This window comes from Taudactylus pleione, unplaced genomic scaffold (genome assembly GCF_031769625.1).
Source record: "Taudactylus pleione unplaced genomic scaffold, aTauple2 ptg000184l, whole genome shotgun sequence".
NCBI lineage: Eukaryota > Metazoa > Chordata > Amphibia > Anura > Myobatrachidae > Taudactylus > Taudactylus pleione.
This window is the reverse complement of record NW_028284586.1, coordinates 13,026,166-13,047,288: the sequence shown is the minus strand read 5'-3', so window position 1 is coordinate 13,047,288 and position 21,123 is coordinate 13,026,166. Positions and strand designations below refer to the sequence as shown.

At 41.6% G+C, this 21,123-nt stretch overlaps 1 protein-coding gene across 2 annotated transcripts in view; it reads left to right on the top strand.

Moving 5' to 3' along the window:
• The window catches only part of ABCC1 (ATP binding cassette subfamily C member 1 (ABCC1 blood group)), an 86,349-nt gene that overhangs the window by 38,509 nt on the left and 26,717 nt on the right, over window positions 1-21,123 (top strand). Inside the window, exons 15-26 of one of the 2 annotated variants that reach the window (XM_088476187.1) lie at window positions 56-182; window positions 598-774; window positions 1,112-1,279; window positions 2,331-2,505; window positions 3,119-3,145; window positions 9,684-9,762; window positions 9,918-10,038; window positions 12,121-12,328; window positions 13,467-13,777; window positions 14,160-14,359; window positions 16,337-16,463; window positions 20,810-20,911. In XM_088476187.1, coding sequence (XP_088332313.1) covers window positions 56-182; window positions 598-774; window positions 1,112-1,279; window positions 2,331-2,505; window positions 3,119-3,145; window positions 9,684-9,762; window positions 9,918-10,038; window positions 12,121-12,328; window positions 13,467-13,777; window positions 14,160-14,359; window positions 16,337-16,463; window positions 20,810-20,911 — 1,822 coding nt within the window. The remainder of the gene's footprint in view (window positions 1-55; window positions 183-597; window positions 775-1,111; window positions 1,280-2,330; window positions 2,506-3,118; window positions 3,146-9,683; window positions 9,763-9,917; window positions 10,039-12,120; window positions 12,329-13,466; window positions 13,778-14,159; window positions 14,360-16,336; window positions 16,464-20,809; window positions 20,912-21,123) is intronic. The other variant, XM_088476188.1, reaches the window with a different exon arrangement.

The following is a 21,123-nucleotide window of genomic DNA, read 5'->3' as shown; positions in this document are numbered from 1 at the left end:
AAGTTCATTATCTATTTATAATAGGTTTATAAAACATAATTTCTCCTTCCTTCAGGATAAACCTTGCTATCCCAGATGGCTCCTTGGTCGCAGTGGTTGGCCAAGTGGGCTGTGGAAAGTCTTCCTTGCTATCAGCACTGTTGGGAGAGATGGAGAAGAAAGAAGGCTGCATAGTGTTGAAGGTATGGCCCTTATACATAGTGTTCCACTCTACCTGATGAAGTAAACAAGTGTTTTGAGAAGTGTTGCAGAGTCTTTTTGAAAATGGTTCTTATGAAGAATTGTAATGAGTGTTCTAAGGAATAGGTTGTGCACAATTGAGGAGACTGTATCCGTCTTTTTATACTGTATGGCAAAATTGCTAAACTGACCACTTTGCTTTTTAGCTTTGGTTTTACTTGGCATTAATACTTTCACCTGCCATTCTTATTTTTAATTAAGTGTGTTATGCCAAGGTCCCAATATATATGAAGTTCTGACAAGTTTCTGTAACACTTGTATATAGCTTTTGCTAATTTGGAGAGTCGTTTTATATTCTCATGTCTTGTATCAGTGTATATAGTGGAGTTTGTATTTAAAGCTTTCCCTTTTTGTCAGGGTGGTATTGCATATGTTCCTCAGCAAGCTTGGATCCAGAATGCCTCTCTTAAAGACAACGTCCTGTTTGGCAGAGAGCGCAAGGATCCCCTGTACAAGAGAGTTCTGGAGGCCTGTGCTCTGCTGCCTGACTTGGAGATCTTACCATCTGGGGACAGAACCGAAATTGGAGAAAAGGTTAGAAATTTGTTTATATGTCTATATTCTGGTCATGGGAACGGCTGTTACATTAAATAATTGTACTCTTCACTCTAGCAATACTTTACATTCATTAATTCAGCTCTTTGTTGTTTATATTTGCTGAATTGGTGACCTATAATTAAGCCTAAATATTTATGTACAGAAACAATGTTTTGTGGCAGAAGTTCTGCAATCTTTGCATTCTGTTCAAAATGAAACCAATGTTAAAATAATGTTGTGCTTGGTCTTTAAATGCAATTAGTAGTGTTATCTGCTCCTATAATCTTAATATCTAAATGATGAAAGCAAATTTAAATGTATTTTCTGTTGCTAGGGTGTAAATTTATCTGGAGGTCAGAAGCAGAGAGTGAGCCTTGCCCGGGCTGTCTATTGCAATGCTGACATCTACTTGCTTGATGACCCTTTGTCTGCCGTGGATGCTCATGTTGGGAAACACATCTTTGATAAAGTGATTGGGCCAAAGGGTCTACTTAAAGATAAAGTGAGTATAAGTAAATCAAAATATCTATAGCTCAGTTAAGGTTAGGCTGTGGGGAGGGAGGGGGAGGGGGTTGGAGGGGGCTAGGGTTAGGCTGCTGGTGTCTTGTGGGGGGTTAGGGTTAGGCTGTGAGAATGGTGGGCTAGGGGGAGGGTAGGGGTACGATTTAGGGTTACTTACCAAAGTCTGTTGGGATGCCGCTATTGGTATTTTGCTATTCTGACCCAACCCAGGCCAGCATTCTGAATAGCCATGTCTTCAAATGGTGCAGTGTAAGGACTCCATGAGAGTGCACTGTACAAATTGTGTAGCTTAGTCATAATGACCGCAGACACAGGGTATCGACAACTGCAGACATTGAGTTAACTCAACATGTAATTACAATGTGAATGAAGCTGGGTTCCTGTCTTGTGTACAATGATTAGGTCTGCTCAATTTTCAATATTCTGATCAAAGCATTGTCCGTTTAAACCACACTTCCCGCACACCGCTGATATAGAAAGATGTGAAATAAAGTCATACCACCACCCAGACGTCACAGGTTATCGGTGAGCTGGAGCAGTCTCATGTTGTGTGATAGCCAGATGCATCCTCTCCTCTACCCACTGCTTGTGCATGTGGGGAGGGCAGATAAGGAATTACAGTGACGGATAGTAGTAGGCAATTGGGCAATGTTTAAATTGGTGATGAAATTATTTTAGGGGAAAGATGACGGGTACTGTTGGTCGGAAACTAGTTTTAGCGGAAGTAGAGTATTGGACAAATGATGTACTAGGGTATATGTACTGTATATGTTATGAGTATGCAAGTACTTATCAGACTAATATCAATAATAGATGACAAGTGACCACACTGACTTGCACACAGTGCAAGATGTTACCTTTTGGCAGATGAAGTAAAATCATTTGGTAGACCAAATTGTAAACCTGTCTGATATAACTGGGAGGCACCACACAAAAATAGTTCATGCCCTGTATATAAACTAGCATGTACAGTAATATTGCTGGTATATAATCATTATTGTAGCAGTAGCTTTACTATTTTGTCTTTATAGACTCGTATACTTGTAACTCATGGAGTGAGTTACTTGCCACAAATGGACTCCATTATTGTCATGGTGGATGGAAAAATAACTGAAGTTGGGTCCTACCAGGATCTCCTAAAGCAGGCTGGTGCATTTGCGGAATTCCTGCATACATATGCCAACGCAGAGCAGAACAATGCCCAAGGTGAGAGCTTACAATCTTTGTGTCCATATGGCTACTTCTATAGCTTTAAAACTTGTAGGTGGGGTCAGCTGGAGGGAGTACTGTGTCTGTGATTGGCCACCTTTAACATGTTATAAGCCCAACGTAATTGGTTTTGTACAGAGTAGCTTAAATAGAGTTTCTCAATTCTCTGTCTAAACACAATCACGCCTGTTACTGAGGGACCATCACTGGAAAGGGCTTACTGCGGCTGCCCCCCTGAGATAGTTGGAGCTTCAGGCTAGGTAAAGTCTAAATGGATCCTTGCACACTCATAGGAGTAGAAGGATGGGCAGTTTGGTATATTAGGTTGACAGTCATCATGCTGACATTTATGTCAACATTGATGACATTTCATGTAAACATTTACACATTTCAACCAAGGTGACATCTTACATTCTGCAGGTTGACATGACTACATACCGGATGGGGATACTTAAATAAAAAAGTGTTCAATTTAAGTTAACTTGTACTTTGAGGATGAAGAATACAAATGTAGCAAAATGTTCTCTGGTTTCTAGAGAACACAGCACTTGTCCATGTAGTGACTGTTGTTTCCTAACTGCTTATCTTTCTGCCTTTTGCTGCCATGAAGTCCACAGAGACGTGGAAGAGGATGAAGGTTTGTCTTGGAGCATGTTGGTGTCTGTGCATTTTATTTTGTGCATGTGTCTTCCTATAGCAATAGAACATTGCAGTACGGCGTTCTGCAGCTACAACACAAGATGAACTTGTTGTTTGCAAGCATGTAACTTAGTTTCAGGAGAGACCTAGGGGTCTTTTACTCTTCCATTTACTTAATGAAAAGCGTCCAGAATTTGTTTTGAAAAGTTGGTGGTCTCTTTATCCCTGGCTGCCCGCCATTCTTCAGTCCCAAGATTTATCTCCATTATTACACTTTTATTTCATGGATCCATTTACATATACATTTTGATCTCGGATTTAATTGGAGCTAGGGGGCTTTAGGATCTCTGAGTATATGTGTGTAGTCATTTGGTTAAAAAAAAAGTATTTATCCTGAGAAAAGTTAAATCCTAAAATCAGAAGTTGCCTAGAATGTATTCTACAAATTCATCATGGTATGTGTCATTGGAGTGTGGCATTTGTAAAGTCTTAACTCCTTGTCCAGCATGTTATCATTTACACTTCAGCTTAAAAAATGCAGCTTAAGTTCTTGACTATATCTTAGAGATGGGTAAGAGCGTCATTGGGCTTTGGCACCAGGGTCAGGACACAGAGTTTCTTTTTGATAGGAATTCAGTTATTTTTTTTTTAATATATACCTGTATATATAACCGTTTTTTATTTTTCATCACCCCCCCCCCCCCCCCACTCCCCCGATCACCTGCCATAGCAATGGTGTGTAGTGTGCAGGTGAGAACTAACTGAAGTGCCATCCTTTGTTTGACAATATATTAGGAAGCGCTTGCTTCTAGTCGGCACTGATGCTGACAAACTAAAGAGCCGTGTGACTTTGTAGCGCTGAGCGGCTTTTCCTGCAGCTTTTTACCTTCGAATGCGCCTCAATCACACAGCGATGCGAATAGGACGCACAATCAGCTTCTGCTGACCTATATTCTGTGTGCACCTGCTGGTGTATCTGCATGTGAAACGTTACGTTACAGTGTCACAGCCTCTTACACTGTAACGGTGTATCTGCATGCGAAATGCTACATCAGTCGCACACAGAATATAGGCATGCTGCTTATCATTGTAATCCGCACAAGCTCCTTCTGCGTCCTATTCGCATCAGTGTGTGAATGAGACTCATTCGAAGGTAAAAAGTCGCACGAAAAGACGCTTGGCGCTACCAAGTCACTCTGCTCTTGCGCGTTATGTAACGTGACTTGTAGCACACGGAGGATAGTTGTATGTGGGCACATCTGTATGCTCCACTGGGACGTAAACTTGTAATTTTTTTACCTGTTACTATGTTGCCATCTGCTGGTGGTTAGGGAGATAATACTCCCATATCATATTCTTATTCTAGAACTCTATTCCGGCTTGATATTTATTGGGGGAAATTTATTAAAACTTCTAAAGCGTGCAAGTGAAGGTGTCCGCCTTAGCAACCAATCAGATAATACCTGTAGCTGTAATTTGTAGATAAATGACAGAATCTGGTTGCTATACCTACACTTGTATCCTTTACAAGGTTTGATCAATCTACCCCAGTCTTCTATTGTTGCATCTTGCAAAATAAATGTTTTTCTTTGGGGGGGGGGGTTTAAAGTGAGCTTGCATTATTGTCCTTTTTCTTAAAGTTATATTGTATTATAAATTAGAGACATGCCCCGGCTTTGGGGGCAATTTTGGATTTACGGCAATAATCTTTTTTTAACCAAGGTCTTATAAGATTGCCTTGTAGACCACGTTAGTCATTTTTAGTCCTGACGTCAACACGAAACAATTTGGATATAACGTGACATGCAAAAGGGTCTTTTAAAGTTGACCATGATCAATATAGTCTCTATTTAGGTCACCTCCAGCCATGTTAAGTGTGTGCCTTTATTTATTGTCTTGACAAAGCGGACTCTTACCGGGAATTGTTTTTCACATAAATTAGATAGGAAATGTAAGTATCAGTAAACAGGGCTTACATCAATTTTTCTGGAGAAACCAGCTGCAATACGTATTAATCTCTACATGGAATAAAATAAAGTCCATCGTTGTGATATATCTTTAGCAGTTTAGGCAGCGTAAGCCAAGAAAGTGCTTGGTCATCCGTTTTTTTTATTGACTTGCTTCACTAAAATCGTCACTGCTCAGCTCCTTTTTGTCATACATTAATGTTTCATACACATAAACCTTCCTCGACAAATGCTCTATAGAATAGTGAACACTGCATCAAAATCCGTCCAGTGGTTCTTGGGACTAGCCCAAGCGGACAGACAGGGATGACTTTATTTCATACTGTGAATAGATGGAACAAGCTTCTAGCAGATTAAGTGCAGTATAAAACTAAAATACAGTGTGTGTATGTATGTGTGTGTATATATATATATATATATATAAATATAATATAATTAATACACACACACACACACACACACTTAGTTTGAATCAGCAGGTTGCTTGAATGTGAATGTCCGTCTCCTAAACGTTTAAATAAGGTGTTCTCCTTTCGAACTGTTTGACATTAGACTGTGAGAGATCCTGTGGGTATACCCTCCACCAGAAAATCGCCCAACAGAAGGCCAATTAAGAAAGATACCAAATGTTTATTTTTGATAAAAACATAGGTTCAGCATTAAAAAAAGTTCTGGTTCACATAAATAAAGTAAGAAACACAACATAGAGATCCAATAAATCAGTGAGCCAAGGCCAGCATAGGTGAGATGTTGTTTTTTTTTTGTTTGTTTTTTAGACCCACCCTCACCTTTTAAACAGGTGTGAGCTCAATAGGGAGGGAATCTTCACATAACTGGTCAATGGCACCGTAACTGGTAAACCCTACGCATTTTGTCTTTCGACTTCATCAGGGCTAGGTATGTTTTAATGGGTGAAATAGATGGACTTTATTGAGTAACTTGGTAAAGAAGTAAAATTAGTATATACACCTAGTTATTGGTCATATGAATGGTACATACCAAAAAAGGTTATTAATAACCCATAGAGGTATGATTTACAGGTAATCAAAAGTTGGTGGGTATTGCTGTACTCCAGCTGATTAATCACGACCCAATCGGGCCTAAAAACAAAAATAAAAATGGTATATATAAATTTAATATATGAATTACAAGCCCTTCCAGACTAGCAGAGCCATAGTAAAAATAATAAATGGTACATACCAAAATATGATCCAAGTCCGATCATCAAATATCTACTCCTAATGGGTTCATAGTAAGGATCAGAGTTAAGCTCTGGAAAAAGAATTAAAATGATTTTTGTCAAATAAAACAAAAAACAGAGCATGGGGTTTATCAGAGACAGTAGTAAAACTATACATACCAGATAGATTTACAACATTTAGTGAGTCAGCGGTAACTGTCCTAAGCTCCTGAAAATATTCAAATTCCGCATAGGACCCTTAATAGAGAACATACACTTATTTTACAGTCCTGTAACATTATTTGGCCATAGTTATTAGCAGTATTCGGCCATAATAAATGGTAGAATTTAAACAAATCATGTATTGTAGCAGTACATAATTGTTTAAATTATACTACTGGTTATCTCCAGATTGGACTACTGTAACCTCCTTTCTGACCTCCCCAACTCCCATCTCTCTCATCAATGCTGCTGCTCGACTCATCTTTCTTATCTGTCTCCCCTCTCCTACAAGCACTCCACTGGCTCCCCTTCATAACCCAATTCAAGGTTCTCACACACGCTTACAAAGCCCTCACACATTCCTCTCCCATTTACATCTCTGACCTAATCTCCCTTCACTCTCCTGCCCGCCCTCTTCGTTCAACAAATGAACGCCGCCTCTCAGGCCAACTGATTACTTCCTCCCACTCCCGCCTCCAAGATTTTGCCCGTGCTCTCTCCACCTTTGGAACTCTCTCCCTCTCCCCATCAGACTCTCTACAATCCTTCAATCAGGCTCTCAAGACCCACTACTTCATCAAAGCCTTCCAGAGCTCTCATCCTAACCCGCTGCTCCATGCTCCCTGTCGACCCCATCTGTGAAACGCCTGTTTGCCTGCCTCTCCCCTTAGACTGTAAGCTCTTGCGAGCAGGGCCCTCTACCCTCTTGTGCTTTTCCTTACTTTATTTTCATCTACTTCTTACTCAACACTAGGGCACCTAACACTTGGTTGCTTATGCTCTGTTGCTTATTTCGGTTTTATGGTCACCAATGTAGCAATGTATTGTATTTGTATTGTACGGTTAGTCACTTTTTTGTTTATGTATTTTGTAAGGCGCTGCGGAACACTTGTGGTGACATATAAATAAACAATAACATTTATAATGTAACCGAGGTGGCAATGTTGGCCTCAGCCTACACAGTCTGACCGGCATGTGAGGCTACAAATCTGCGTCCATAGACGCAGATCCTGGCCTTGCCACCTACGGAAAATAGGGGTGACCCTCCCCCGTGTCCGGGAACGCAGACCATCCCAACCCCTCACCGCCCCATAAATGTATGTGCTTGTCAATCAGGCAGAGGCATATGGGGGCCTGCATGCTATCACACAGGACCCGTTCTGCACATGTGCAGAACGGGTCCTGAGCACGGGCAGATTCCCGATAATTGTGAATATGCGATCAGCAGTGCACTTGTGTGTACTGCTGAATCAGGCCCGAAGTGCTATGCTTAGGATTAGGGGTGAGCGGTAAAGTGGCGATAAGAACCGAGTAAATCCGAGTAAAACCGAACCCGCTCACCCCTACTTAGGATTAGTATTTTTGTCACAAAGGAGTTGGTGTAAGTAGCAGATTAAGCATAACGATGTGTGGCGCAGGTCACTAGTATAGGACCTCCTTTCTTTTTACCCAAATTAGGTATTTTTTCCTAAATGTTTTCTTAATTCATTAATAGTATATGAAGTACTTAGGTTAGTATTTTTGTCGGAAAAGAACTGGCATAAAGTATAGGTTGAGTCTCCCATATCCAAAATGCTTGGGACCAGGGGTATTTTGGATATCGGAATATTCCATATTTTGGATTATTTGTATAATATAATTAAATATCTTGGGAATAGGACCCAAATCTAAGCACAGAATGCTTTTATGTTCTATATACACCTTATACACACAGCCTGCAGGTAATTTTATACTATATTTTTTATAATTTTGTGGCTCAAACAAAGTTTGTGTGCATACATTAAATAATATTTTTAACCACTTAACTGACGATTTTTCCAGCAAAACCGGTCAGAAATTGCATGGTCCGCAGAAAAGTCCGGGTAGTCAGAAGAGATCCGCTCTGCACATGTGTAGAACAAATTTTCTCTTCAAAAAAACAGCCGGACGGTGCAGTCGCACCTTGTCATTTGAAGTACAGCTGGCTGCGTTCGCATCAAAACTGACCAAGTCAGTTAAGTGGTTTGTGCTTTAAACAAGGTTTATGTACATTTGATCATCAAAAAGCAAAGGTTTCACTATCTCAGTCATGCTAAAAATATTCCATATTTTGGAATATTCCGCATTTCGGGATATTTGGATATGGGAGACTAACCTGTAGCAGATTAAGATGCATATATTAAGAAAAAGTTGCATGGGGCAGCTAAATCCCAAAGTCTGTGGCAAGCAAATGGGGGTATTTGGCGGGATTTGAGGATAGATGTTTGAAGACACACCTGAATTGGGTTGGATACAGGATGCCGGAGGTCAGAATCCCGACGCTGGCATCCTGACAGGTGTAGGATACCGACACTTGTCATTCAGTACTCTAACACTCCCCCTCTCTCTACCCTAACCTTACGCTCCCGGTGCGTGCCCCTAACCTTCCCCCCCCCAGTGCCTAAACCTAACTTCCCTCTCCCCACACCCTAAAACTAACCCTCCCCCCTTAGTGCCTAAATCTAACACTCCCCCCTTAGTACCTAACCCTCTCCCTAATCCCACTACTTACCGTCGGGATGCCGGTGTCGGGATTCTGACAGGTGTCGTGATTCCGGCTCCGGCATTCTTAGCGCCGGCATCCCGACTGTCGGGATTTTAACCGGATACCTATGTATTGCACTATATGTGTAGTATTATGTCTTATTGAACTACTTTCATGGACGGAGAACTTCAAGCAGTGTGGTCTTGGGACCTGATGCATAGATTACCACGCACTTGTTTACTTCTTACACTAGACCCAGAGAAATATTCTGTGGCATCATCAAGAGCCAGCTTTCAGTATAGTGGCCCCAAGGCGATCACAGGAGATCATTGTCATGCCAGCGTATGACCACACAGCCTGTTAACTGTCCTTGTCTTCCCCCTCCAAATTTCCTGATTTGTTCATAGTCACTGCAATTCTCAGGCTGTACTATTGATGTAAAAAAAAAAAAAAAAAGGAAACTCTGCGACCATTACCCATTAAGACTTTGGTGGTGTTGGCAGCAAGACCACCAGTGAATTATAAAGGGAATGAGGTGATAGTATAAAGAAAATGTTTTGCGTAGTAAAGTTTAGGGCTTGTTATCATGTTACTAATGGCAAATGATTTCAAGTTTCCAGTATAAATTGTAATTAACATTTTGCTGGTCCTTCTCTGCACACAGACGTCCCACATCCATCTGATGAAAAACATATGGAAAATGGCATTCTAGTGAATGACAACAAAGAGCGATTTCTACATCGGTATGTGTCACGTAACTTATAATAGTGTTTCATGCTGAACGACCTTTTAACTTGGTTTCTCTGTGATGGTATTTTGTTTGAAATCTGCGTTTATCATCATAATAACATGATCTCCAGCCAGCGGTCATGGTGCATCATCTTTCCCTTTTCTACAGACAGCTGAGCGCATCCTCGGACACACAGTCTGCACACAAGAGCAGCACTGCAGACCTCCAGAAATCTGGGGCAGGCAATGACTGGAAGCTGACTGAAGCAGATAAGGCCAAAACTGGCAGTGTGAGTTATACATGAAGAGCTCTCCCATTATAGAATGAATTACCAGCATTACTGCATGTACCATATAGCCAAAAGTGTGTGGATATTCCTTCTGATTAATGTTATTGGCAACACCCATTGGGAACAGGTACATAAAATGAATCATTCAGACATGTGATCTCCATAGTCAAACATTAGCAGTAGAGTGGATCACACTGAATAGCTTGGTGACTTTCAACGTGGCACGGTCATATGATTCCACCTTTCCAATAACGTGGTACGGTTATATGATTTCACCTGGTCTCCGAATGGTTACCCACAGAACTGGGCCTGGACACTACTGCCCTCCTTATTCTTATCGAGAGAGTCCACAGGATGGGTCCGGACAGCCGGGTTGATCAACGTCGCCCACAGCCTGTCGTCATGCGTGTCCTCAATTATACCAGCAAAGTTAAATTGATGGAGGCGTATCGTAGACACTCTGATCTCAACTACCAAGTACTGAAATTGCTTCTATTCCAAGACTTTTGCTACATTGTCGCAATGCGACGCCAAGAGTTCTCGCTACTTTGCAAAGAATGTTTTGAAGGAGGTGTCCACTTTGCTCCACTATATCCAGCTAAGTTCTGATTTCTTCATAATGGCAAGTCTCACTTTTTTGACAGCCCCAAAGACGCATCCACCTTTTTACGTGCTGCTCGGTCGCAGTCACCGCTCTGGTCCAGTGATGGCGATTGAGTCCTTTACAAAGTACATAAGCAACAAATGACTTACAGTGCAATACAATGCAGGACAAGGTTTATTTATATACATTGCTGCATTAGTGATCATAACACTCAATTAAGCAACAGGGCGCAAGCAACCAGGTGTTAGGTGCCCGAGTGAGGAGTAGATGGCAGTATAAGTAAGTAGTAGCACAAGAGGGTAGAGGGCCCTGCTCATGAGAGCTTACATTCTAAATGACAATGACAAATATTAACTGGAGTGGTGTAAAGCACAACACCATTAGACTCTGGAGCAGTGGGACACATGTTTTCTGTAGTGAAGAATTAAGCTTCACTATCTGGCAGATACAAAATTTATAAACCGCGCTTATGAATTATATAGTCACAGACCCAATATTTTATTAATATAAACCTTTTAATAGCAAATAAAAACATTCCAAATCTACAGTGTCGCGATGAGTATAAAATCAAACTTAAAATAGTTGTACTATAACAGGCAGCAGTATTTATTCAAGTTGTAATTCTAACCAGTTCATATGGGGTCAAAAGGAACCTAAATATTTACTGTAGTAAAAACCTGTTTTTTTTTATTTTTTTGTCAGAAAACTAACAGGCAGATTTTTAAAAGTAAGGACACCATCTATATGCCCAATAATAAAGCGCTCCTAATCTATTAGATAAATAGTCTCATAATCCATGAATAAATTTAATAAAGGCGACTGGGAACTTTAATAGGCTAGAGGAGAAAGTTGACCTTGGACGAAATCCTCAATCTCCGTGAATGTGCCAAAACAGTGTAGCAATAGTTCCACAATCTGTCACCATAATCGGTAAAGGATTGCAGCATTACGCCATCTATGTATGGCTGCTGAAGCAGCAAGGCTGCTCATGGTTTGTCCCAGACACTGCAGATATCAGTCACCTGATACGGAATCCTTCTGCCCTACACAATCAAAGTTAATAGACAGTGGCTGGGTATGTAGGAGTAGATAATCTAGGTAAGATCAGCTGGAAGTAACACATCCGTTCGTCATCTGCTGTAAAGCCAGTAGCATCAAACACCAGTGATATAGCAAGCCACATAGGTGAATGTTCGATCACGGGAGCAGGTGGAGGGGGTGTGTCCTTTCACTGCTTATATAATCTGAATAAATACCAGTCACCCCAATGGTAGGAAAATGATAGATACAGTATGCTTCATGGAAAATACAGCACTAACGCATTTCGTCACGCTCTCGTAAAATTAACCAGTGCTATCCATTCCCTAATAGTTGAGGCAGCAGGGCCCCTTCAGCTCTCCAAGCCAACTAAACTAGCAGACCAAATGTTAACGCAAGGACTAAATTTGGTTCTATTTATTTTTTTTATTTTATTCTAGGTTAAACTGGCTGTGTTTTGGGACTATATGAAAGCCACCGGACTCATCCTCTCTTTCTTGAGTGTCATCCTATTTCTGTGCAATCACATGGCTTCCTTGTCCTCCAACTATTGGCTCAGCCTGTGGACCGATGATGAAGTCGTCAATGGCACACAGCAGAATACAAAATTGAGACTTAGCGTTTATGGAGCTCTGGGGATGTCACAAGGTTAGATCCGATTTTTACTTTTTCTCTCATTTTTTAATAAACAATGGGGGATATCTGAGAATGGCTACAAACCAAGGAGTGGTGTAATACACTGCAACCAATCAAAAGTGCATTTTTTTAATTAATTATTTTTTAAATGGCATTGAAAAATGACCGGTTGATCGATTGCAAGACTCAACGTCACCTCTCTTATACTACTTTTTATGAATTTATATTTGTATATAAATAACTGCATGCCATTCAAATCAGAACCACAGAAAAGGTTTGGAGGACTGTAGTTGATCACTCCTTTAGAACATTATGTATAAAATGATTAATTGCTCATTACAACGAGAAGTCTAACAGGTTATCACATTTTTTTTCTAGGACCCTACAGAGGAGTTGGGCAAAGGTCCTTCAGCTCCTGCCCAAATGTATTTCTTATTTAATTATTTTTGGACAATTCAAGGAACTAGCCACAGCTGTTAGCTGAAACTTGTTTTCTTGGGAGGTTAAGGGTCTTATATCCACTTAGTCTGCCGTCTCCAACCATGCAAATGCCAGTCTTCCTTCCCCCTGCTTGGCCAATGGTATAGTGAATGCCTTGAATGAGGAGAGATCATTCACTTTTCTGGCCTCCTGCACCATTGCTGTTCTACCACATTCTTCCAATCTATTACTCGAAGTTCAGGAATTTGTGGTGTCTTCCTTCCACTCTTATTTATTCTATTTCTGGGCTAGTTATAAACTAAGTAGGCGTAGGGGTGTCCTGCCTAGGGGTGATACATCACTCATTGTGTTCCCTACAGCCATGGAGAAAGATACATGATCTATGTACAAAATGTCACCTTATTTCAAGCCCAGGGAGAACATGAATGATTAGTAAGGGTAGCTGTTTATGTCTGCACAGAGAGATCAGATCCCATATTAAGTCTAATGGGAAACATCTGAATAGCCGTATTTTCTAATCATTGTAGAGTTTGTGTTCCGTAGAATAATCTGATATTTCTGCTTCAACTATAACACAGGTTAAGTCGTCTTCTGTTTGTTAAAGTGAAGCCAATAGTAAAAGGTCTGCATTGATACAATTGTCATTGCTTTCATCATAGACTGGTGTTGTAATTTAGGGTTCAGCTGTGCTTCTTTTGGTGCATTGCAGGCATTGCTGTCTTTGGTTACTCCACAACTGTATCTCTAGGGGGTATCCTTGCCTCCCGTTACCTACACATGGATTTGCTTCATAACGTCCTCCGGTTTCCCATGAGTTTTTTTGAACGGACTCCCAGTGGAAACCTTGTGAATCGTTTTTCAAAAGAGATGGACACCATCGATTCTACGATTCCACAGATCACTAAGATGTTTATGGGGTCACTATTTAATGTCATTGGAGCATGTATCGTAATACTGATTGCAACACCAATTGTGGCTGTTATTATTCCTCCTCTGGGCCTGCTGTACTTCTTTGTACAGGTGAGTACAGTACATAATGTGGTATTGAACAAGTACCACACAATGACAATATGGTTAATGTGATAGGTATACTGTGCACAGGAAAAATAATCTCTTCCAGTTATCAAAACTTTATCGGAAATACCTATAGAAAGGTTTACATAAACATTTATGAATCATACTAGTGTTTTTTACATGAGGTTACTTTGTATTTTAGATTTAATTGTCCATTTAGTATGGTTAAATGGAACGAAAAGAACAGATAAAGAAAAATGAATCATGAGCAATATAGAGTAATATCAGTAGGAATTCATATTATATGTTTGACATTTGGTAGTAATTGCTTGCTACGACTACTGCTTGCTACTGCTAAACCTTTTTTAAACTCCCTCTTTTTCTTTAGAGATTCTATGTAGCTACTTCCCGGCAACTGAAAAGGTTGGAGTCTGTCAGCCGATCTCCAGTATATTCCCACTTCAATGAGACATTACTAGGTGCTAGTGTTATTCGGGCATTTGGGGAGCAGAAGCAATTCATCCAGATTAATGACTTCCGGGTGGATGAAAATCAGAGAGCCTACTACCCCAGTATTGTCTCTAACAGGTACTTCTAAGCTCTAATACTCTACATGGCAAGCTTGTTAGCATTGGTCACTGTTGGGACACAATCTGCCTTGACCACCTATAAAATGCTAGGTTATTGTGGTACATAACTTCATATTATTTGGGCTGTTTGGTTTTGCTGACTTTAAAAGACCTAGTAACATATTGAATTAGGTGCGAAAAGTCGCGTTTGACGAAAGCCGGTGCCAAGTATTCGAGCATACATGCGTATAGCACTATCCAATCGCATGTGCAAAATATCCATAGGCTGAAACCGGCAAAAAGTTTTCACCATCTCAGAGGCAGGTGATAAAATGTGCAAAACCTCTATTTTTGGCTAAAATTCTGGGGACTTTGTTCAGAACCCTTTGGACACCCCCCCTAACAACTAATTAGGCAAAAAAAGTAAATTGGCTTAATTCCCCCTGATAATGACATGTTATTTTTGGGGTGAAAATTTTAAGTGTTGGAAAATGGGTATAAAGTACTGGGTTGGGTATATTGGGGGGCTGTATGGATGGGACAGGTGCTTTTATATAATTTTTCCACACTTATGCATATAACAGCCCTTTGACTCAATTTAAGAACAAAAAATACTTTTATTAGGGCTAGTAATCCACTTCTGTATTGATTTACAGTGTCATTTAAGCTTATTAAGGGGTACAGACTGATTTCAAAATGTGCTGTACTTTTCGCTCGTTTCGCCATGCGCAGTTAGCAAACATATGCATTTTCGCATGTTTTGTAATTGGATAAGGCGAAAACCGGGAGGGCGCATTGTGAAAGTACGTGAAAGGTTGCATCGAAACTGGCGAATGTGGCGATAACTTTGCCATGTGAACTCTTATCGCCAAACAAGACTTTTCGCACCTAATTGAATACAGCCCCTAATATGTTGCCATTCTGTAGGCCAAATGTAATAGTTTGCAATTTGTTTGGGCCAGCGTTGATTCCAGAGACCTAGTCTTAAAGCGGCGTTTAGTTTAAAGGCAAAACCAGTATGTTTTGCCTTTAATTTAATTGCCGCTTTAAAATTAAAGATTAGCTCACTGTAATTGTGCTAGCTCCCACAAATCGTGGACTATTACATTTTGGTACAATGTTTCTTTTGTTACCTTTATAGTCTTTGTTTTTAAAATGGTTGCTGAATGTGCTAAATAGGGATGTACTCAGGTAGCCGACAGTCTAAATACCGACCGCCGGCTTCCCGACTGTCTAATCCCGGCAAGGTACTAATGACAGGTCGTCGAAATCCCGATGCCTGTCATTAGACCTACGCCGGAAGCCCGACGACCGGCATACCGAACGAAAGTAAGCCGGGCGCGGACAGCCGTCTGGGGGGAGGGTTAGGTTTTAGGGCTCCCGGGAGGACTGAGGGTTAGGGTTAGGCTAGGGGAAGGGGGGTTAGGCACCCACGGGGAGAGGTTAGGGATAGGCTGCGGGAAAGGGGGGGTTAGGGTTAGGCACTTGGGGGGGAGATTAGGGCTAGGCACCCCTAAGGGAGGTTTAGGGGAGGAAATTGGGTTAGTTATACTTACCTTATTAGCGATCGGGATCTTCGCCTTTGCTCTCAGGATTTGAACAGACGGCCACGCGGCTGGCGGTAATACGTACTACACCCGCTAAATATTATATTTAATTAGCTGCTTTATTGCAGAGGTTTTCCAAACTCTGCCATTACAGTCCCAAGGTTTAAGGATATCCATTCTTGAGCACAGGTGACTTAATTAGTACCTCCGTCAGGTTGATTTAAGCATCTGGACTCAAGCATGGATATCCTTAAAACCTGGAAAATAATCGCGGAGTTTGGGAACCTCTGCTTTATTGTATTAAGTTATACATTTTCGCAATTGAAGCTCTGTCATTATTGTCATTTAAACTGTATATTTAAACATTTCTAAATGCATCAATTCAGGGTATGTTTTCTTGGACTGTATAAGTTGACTGGGCAGGAGATAATTCTGTTTAATGCTTACAGGTGGTTGGCCATCAGATTGGAGTTTGTTGGGAACTGTATAGTCCTATTTGCCTCACTGTTTGCAGTGATTTCCAGGTATACACTCAGTCCGGGATTGGTTGGACTCTCGGTTTCCTATGCTTTGCAGGTAATATAGCCTGACCACCTTCATGCTAATTGTTTAATACAGAGGTTCGCAAACTTGGTCCTCAAGGCACCTTAACAGTCCAGGTTTTATGGATATCCATGCTTGTCCACAGGTGACTGAATTACTACCTCAGTCAATTTGATTTAACCACCTGTGCTCAACCATGGATATCGCTAAAACCTGAACTGTTGGGGAGCCTTGAGGACAGCGTTTGGATTAATATAAAGTATTTAATTTTGCATTGACAAATGTATTCATTAAAGATGCAATCCCACTTCAACCTTTTTTGTCTTTAGGTCCTCTTACCATCCTCCAGTAGATTATGTGGGGGAAGGCCTATCTGCTGCCAATCCAAGGGGCCTATGCAATTGGGCGCGAGATAAATAACCTTGCGCCCAATTTTGGATTACATGTCTGGGGTCTCCGCGGCTCCCGTTGTCCTCCCCGCCATCTTGTCACTGGGGAGGTGGCTGCTGGGAGGCTTCGGGGGCTAGTGGGAGGAGCAAGGGCTGCTTTGAGATGTAGTTCTCCCAGCGCCCGTTACAGGGAGGGGGGACATGGACACATTAACGCGGCTCGGCTCAAATTGAATACGGCTCTATGCCAGAAACAAACTCTTAATGCAGCTATGTCTCCTGCAATGACTTGCATGTAAAATTCCTTATACAGTAATGTACTGTACATAGAGACCAAAGAAGTATAGTAAATACATCGTCAAACACATTCACTTGTCTACTTTTTTAACCTCTTAAAGTCTGCTGTATAAATCATTGTACTGTTTGAAGTTCTTATGGTCAACCCTGCATCCCACAAAGAAAAGATAAAGATATAAAGATTATATTATAAAGATTATTGTTACAATTATTTTCAGAAAGGCGGAGTAAGGTAGGCTTAGGGTGGATTTGGGACGAAGCGATTGTGAATGTGAAGTTGGGTTAATGTCCTGGTTTTGCCTGAATAATGTGTATTTTTTTTTGTGTGTGTTTGTATCTTGTAGATTTTTTTTGTGTCAAATGCTGTTTGCTGCAAAGTATGCAACTTTAATACAATTATCACAGTAACATTTGACATGCAATCCAGGGAATAGCAAGTCCAACAGATTTGACAGTTCACACATATATAACAAATTCACATTGTGACTAGGTTCAATCTGCGTTGGGGTTTGGGTACGTGGCGCCGGAATCCTGATGATTGAAATAGCGACTCCTGCAGCTAAGTAATTTATCCCTAGGCCACCTTTCCCACACTCTAACACCCCCCACCCCCCTTTCTCGCCCTGCAGCCTAACTCTAACACTCCTCTGTCGCAGCCTAACCCTAAAACTTACCTTCGGGATCGCAGCCGCTGGGATTGTCGAGCCAGGATTGTGACCCGTCGGGATTCCGGCGGCGGGCTTGTGAGCGTCAGCATTCAGTTCGCCGGGATGTTGACTACATCTCTGTGGGGGCTGGGAGGGCTAGAGACATAATCTAGTGGGAGAAATAATTTCTGTAATGAGAGGGGAATAGATTTGGAGAAAACATTTTTTATATAGTTTTATCACAATACAATAAAGTATCCATATTTCCCATTTGGAGATGTATTGCATTAACTTATTGCCCATGGTAGTATCAGGGAAGCTGAAAGCAAGGGGGCAGACATAATCCAGATCTGCCAAAGGAAGTGCCATGCTTCTAATATGGCATGGCCACGCCCCTCAGCACCACACTGCTGTAAAGGGGCTCAAGTCTCACATTGTGGCATGGACACGCACGCACAATCATATCCCTGGCTTGTTATTGTAGACAAGAGTCAGAACAAAAGATGTGGCTAGGAGATGTGACTGTTAGCCTTTGTTTTATCTAAAATCATCTTTTAATCGATATCGGTCTTGTGAAGTTACAAGATCATGGATGGAGTTGGGGAGAGCTAGGATAGTAGTCCATTTTATAGGCTTGGCCACACACTTGGAGATGGAAAGCAGATGTCCATTAGCTCCAGAGGAGCAGATTTCAGGTGGAAAGAACCAAATAATATCTGAAAGTAGACTTTTTGTTTGTCCCGTTTTTTTTTCCACTGTTTGGCCTAATTTAGCATTTGCCATGTGAATAAAATAAATATGTACACAACCATGCTACAGACTACGTCCTCAGTTTCAGTCAGCAGGATAGACTGAAGTCTCCTTAATATGAAATATATCCATAAATAGAACCGAATTCATGGTTCCAGAATCAATCCGCAGTAAATATTTTGATTATCCAGCTGATAAAGCTAGGGTAAAAATGCGAATCTCCATCTATGTGGCCGCACCAGTCCTATTGTAGCCGTCATTCCTATCAGGGTGCATTTGCATGAGGACTATACTTTGTTCACGAGATCTGTCTGAAATCAGCGTGATCTCTGCATACACTAACCTCTTATCAGGGCGGAATTGCGTCTCCACGCCCATGGCACACTGCGAATGCCCCATTTCCGCCCAGTTACACAGACTACACTGCAAGTGAAGATTCAGCTGAGATGTGCATGATTCTGAATCGCACTTAGAATTGCGTATGCAGGCTTCGCCGCATACATACTATAGACTTGTGTGGAACGCTGCATCCCCATGCTGTAAAGTACTCCATTGAAATGAACTGGTTGGAGTTCATGGACATATATGTTTCTAATTTAAAGAATGGGAAAAGTATATCCTATTATGCAGAATTTCTGGGATGTTTACTTTTCTATAAATATTACACATATATTGGAAAATATTCCTTCTGCGTAAACAAGAAGAAACATTGCTGTCGCCTTCCTGTACCAGGTACATATGACTGCATATATTTGCTTTTTTACATGTAAATGTTTTAGCCTGTGGGTCTTTGCTATGTATGCATCTTAATATAAGCAGGTCTATGACTAGTATTCTAGCCAGAGCATGATGTGCAGTGGTGATCTATGATCTAGGTCTCATCTTCTTGCTTGTAATTTAGAAAATCTTGCATATTTAGAACATCTATGCGTTAACATACCAGGAATGTTGAACATTCTGCTGTTTCCGGTTGTTTGGATTTGGCAGATGGCTTGCTTATTGGGAAGGCCTGGCAGTTTTGGTACACATTGTCCCCGGTAAAAAAATTCAATATTCTTGGAAGATCCTCAAGAATGATTTTATACACTAGCGTAGAACTTGTTAGCCGCTTAGGGCGAGCAGACATTCCTCCAGATCGGTCTTGTGGAAAACGTTAGCCATGTGATAATTAGTCATAGAAATAAGCAGTGTTGCTAGAGGCAGGAGCTGCTGCATTATTTATGTCCTTTTAGCTGAGAGGAGGTGACTCTCCTGTGCAGAGATACATGTGTTAAAACTGGATCCGGTCAAAATACCACCAGCGTCGGAATCCCGACACCTGTCAGAATCCCAGCACCCCAAAGGAAACTACTGGGGTTAGGTTTAGGCACTAGAGGGGGGAGGTTAGAGTTAGGCACCGGGGAGGGAGGGGTAGGGAGGGAGAGTTAGGATACTGACCGACAAGTGTCTGTATCCTAACCCTGTCAGGATGCCAGCGTTGGGATTCTGACCACTAGGATCCCAAGGCATCCCGTACCCAACCCGTTAAAAAGGTGGCATGCAGTGGCCCCAGTAAAATCCGCCTCCTCCATGTAGTCAGTGCAGTCAGTGACTGCACTGGCTACACTGTGACTGGCAGTAGCTTCCTATTGGAAGCGCTACCTGCCAGTCACATTAACAAGTGTTTCCTCCCCTCGGACTGCCAGTCCAGGCTGCTATTAGCAGAGAGCAGCTTCCAGTAGGTAGCCGCTTCTCTGCTTTTTCGCCAGCCCTACCCGGCTCCTTGAGGCTGCAGATGATGCAGCCCTTTGGAAGCCGGTGATATGCGGTACCCTGCCGCTAATGCACATGCGCTAGTCCCGGCACCTGTCAGATCAATTGCGCAAGCGTGGGGATCCGGCCAGGAGAAGTCGGGTGAGTAGTTTTCGGCGGCGGCCCCCTTATCTAAGAGGGTAGGAGCCGCTGCTGCGTCTCATCAATCTTGAAGTGATTGGGCTACAGCTGCAGAAGTCCGCACCAGATTTCACTCCTGTCGGCTAAGAATTGGAAACTGAGACGCTCTCCTGTCATTAAAAAGAAAACAAAGGGTCTGGGACATGTGCCTAGCTGAGAATAATACCACCCCTGTATTTAATAGCATAACAGGAGAAAAAAAACTATTTAAGCTTCGAGATCAATTTCTAGTGAAAGATACTGTATGATTTTTCATTAGAATATACATATTTATTACGTTTATAGACTGGAGACCTATTATGCAACAACTTGTAATGCAATCATATAACATCATTAAGGTGCACTTTATCGTTGTACTTGATAGGTGACAACATACCTGAACTGGCTGGTAAGGATGTCCTCTGAACTGGAGACCAATATTGTGGCAGTGGAGCGAGTAAAGGAATACTCAGATCTGGAGCAGGAGGTACTTTTAAGTATATTGTAACTTTTCTGTTAGCAGCAATATCTATCCGTTTTCTGTCGTCTTTTAGGCCCCTACACACTAGACCATTTTTTTAACGCCAGAATGTGACGCATCAGAACGACAAATCGTCCAGTGTTAACGCACTATATTGTGTGGTGCTCGATCCCGTGTGGTTGTCAGTCGCATCGTCTGATCTTCCCTACATGGAGTCC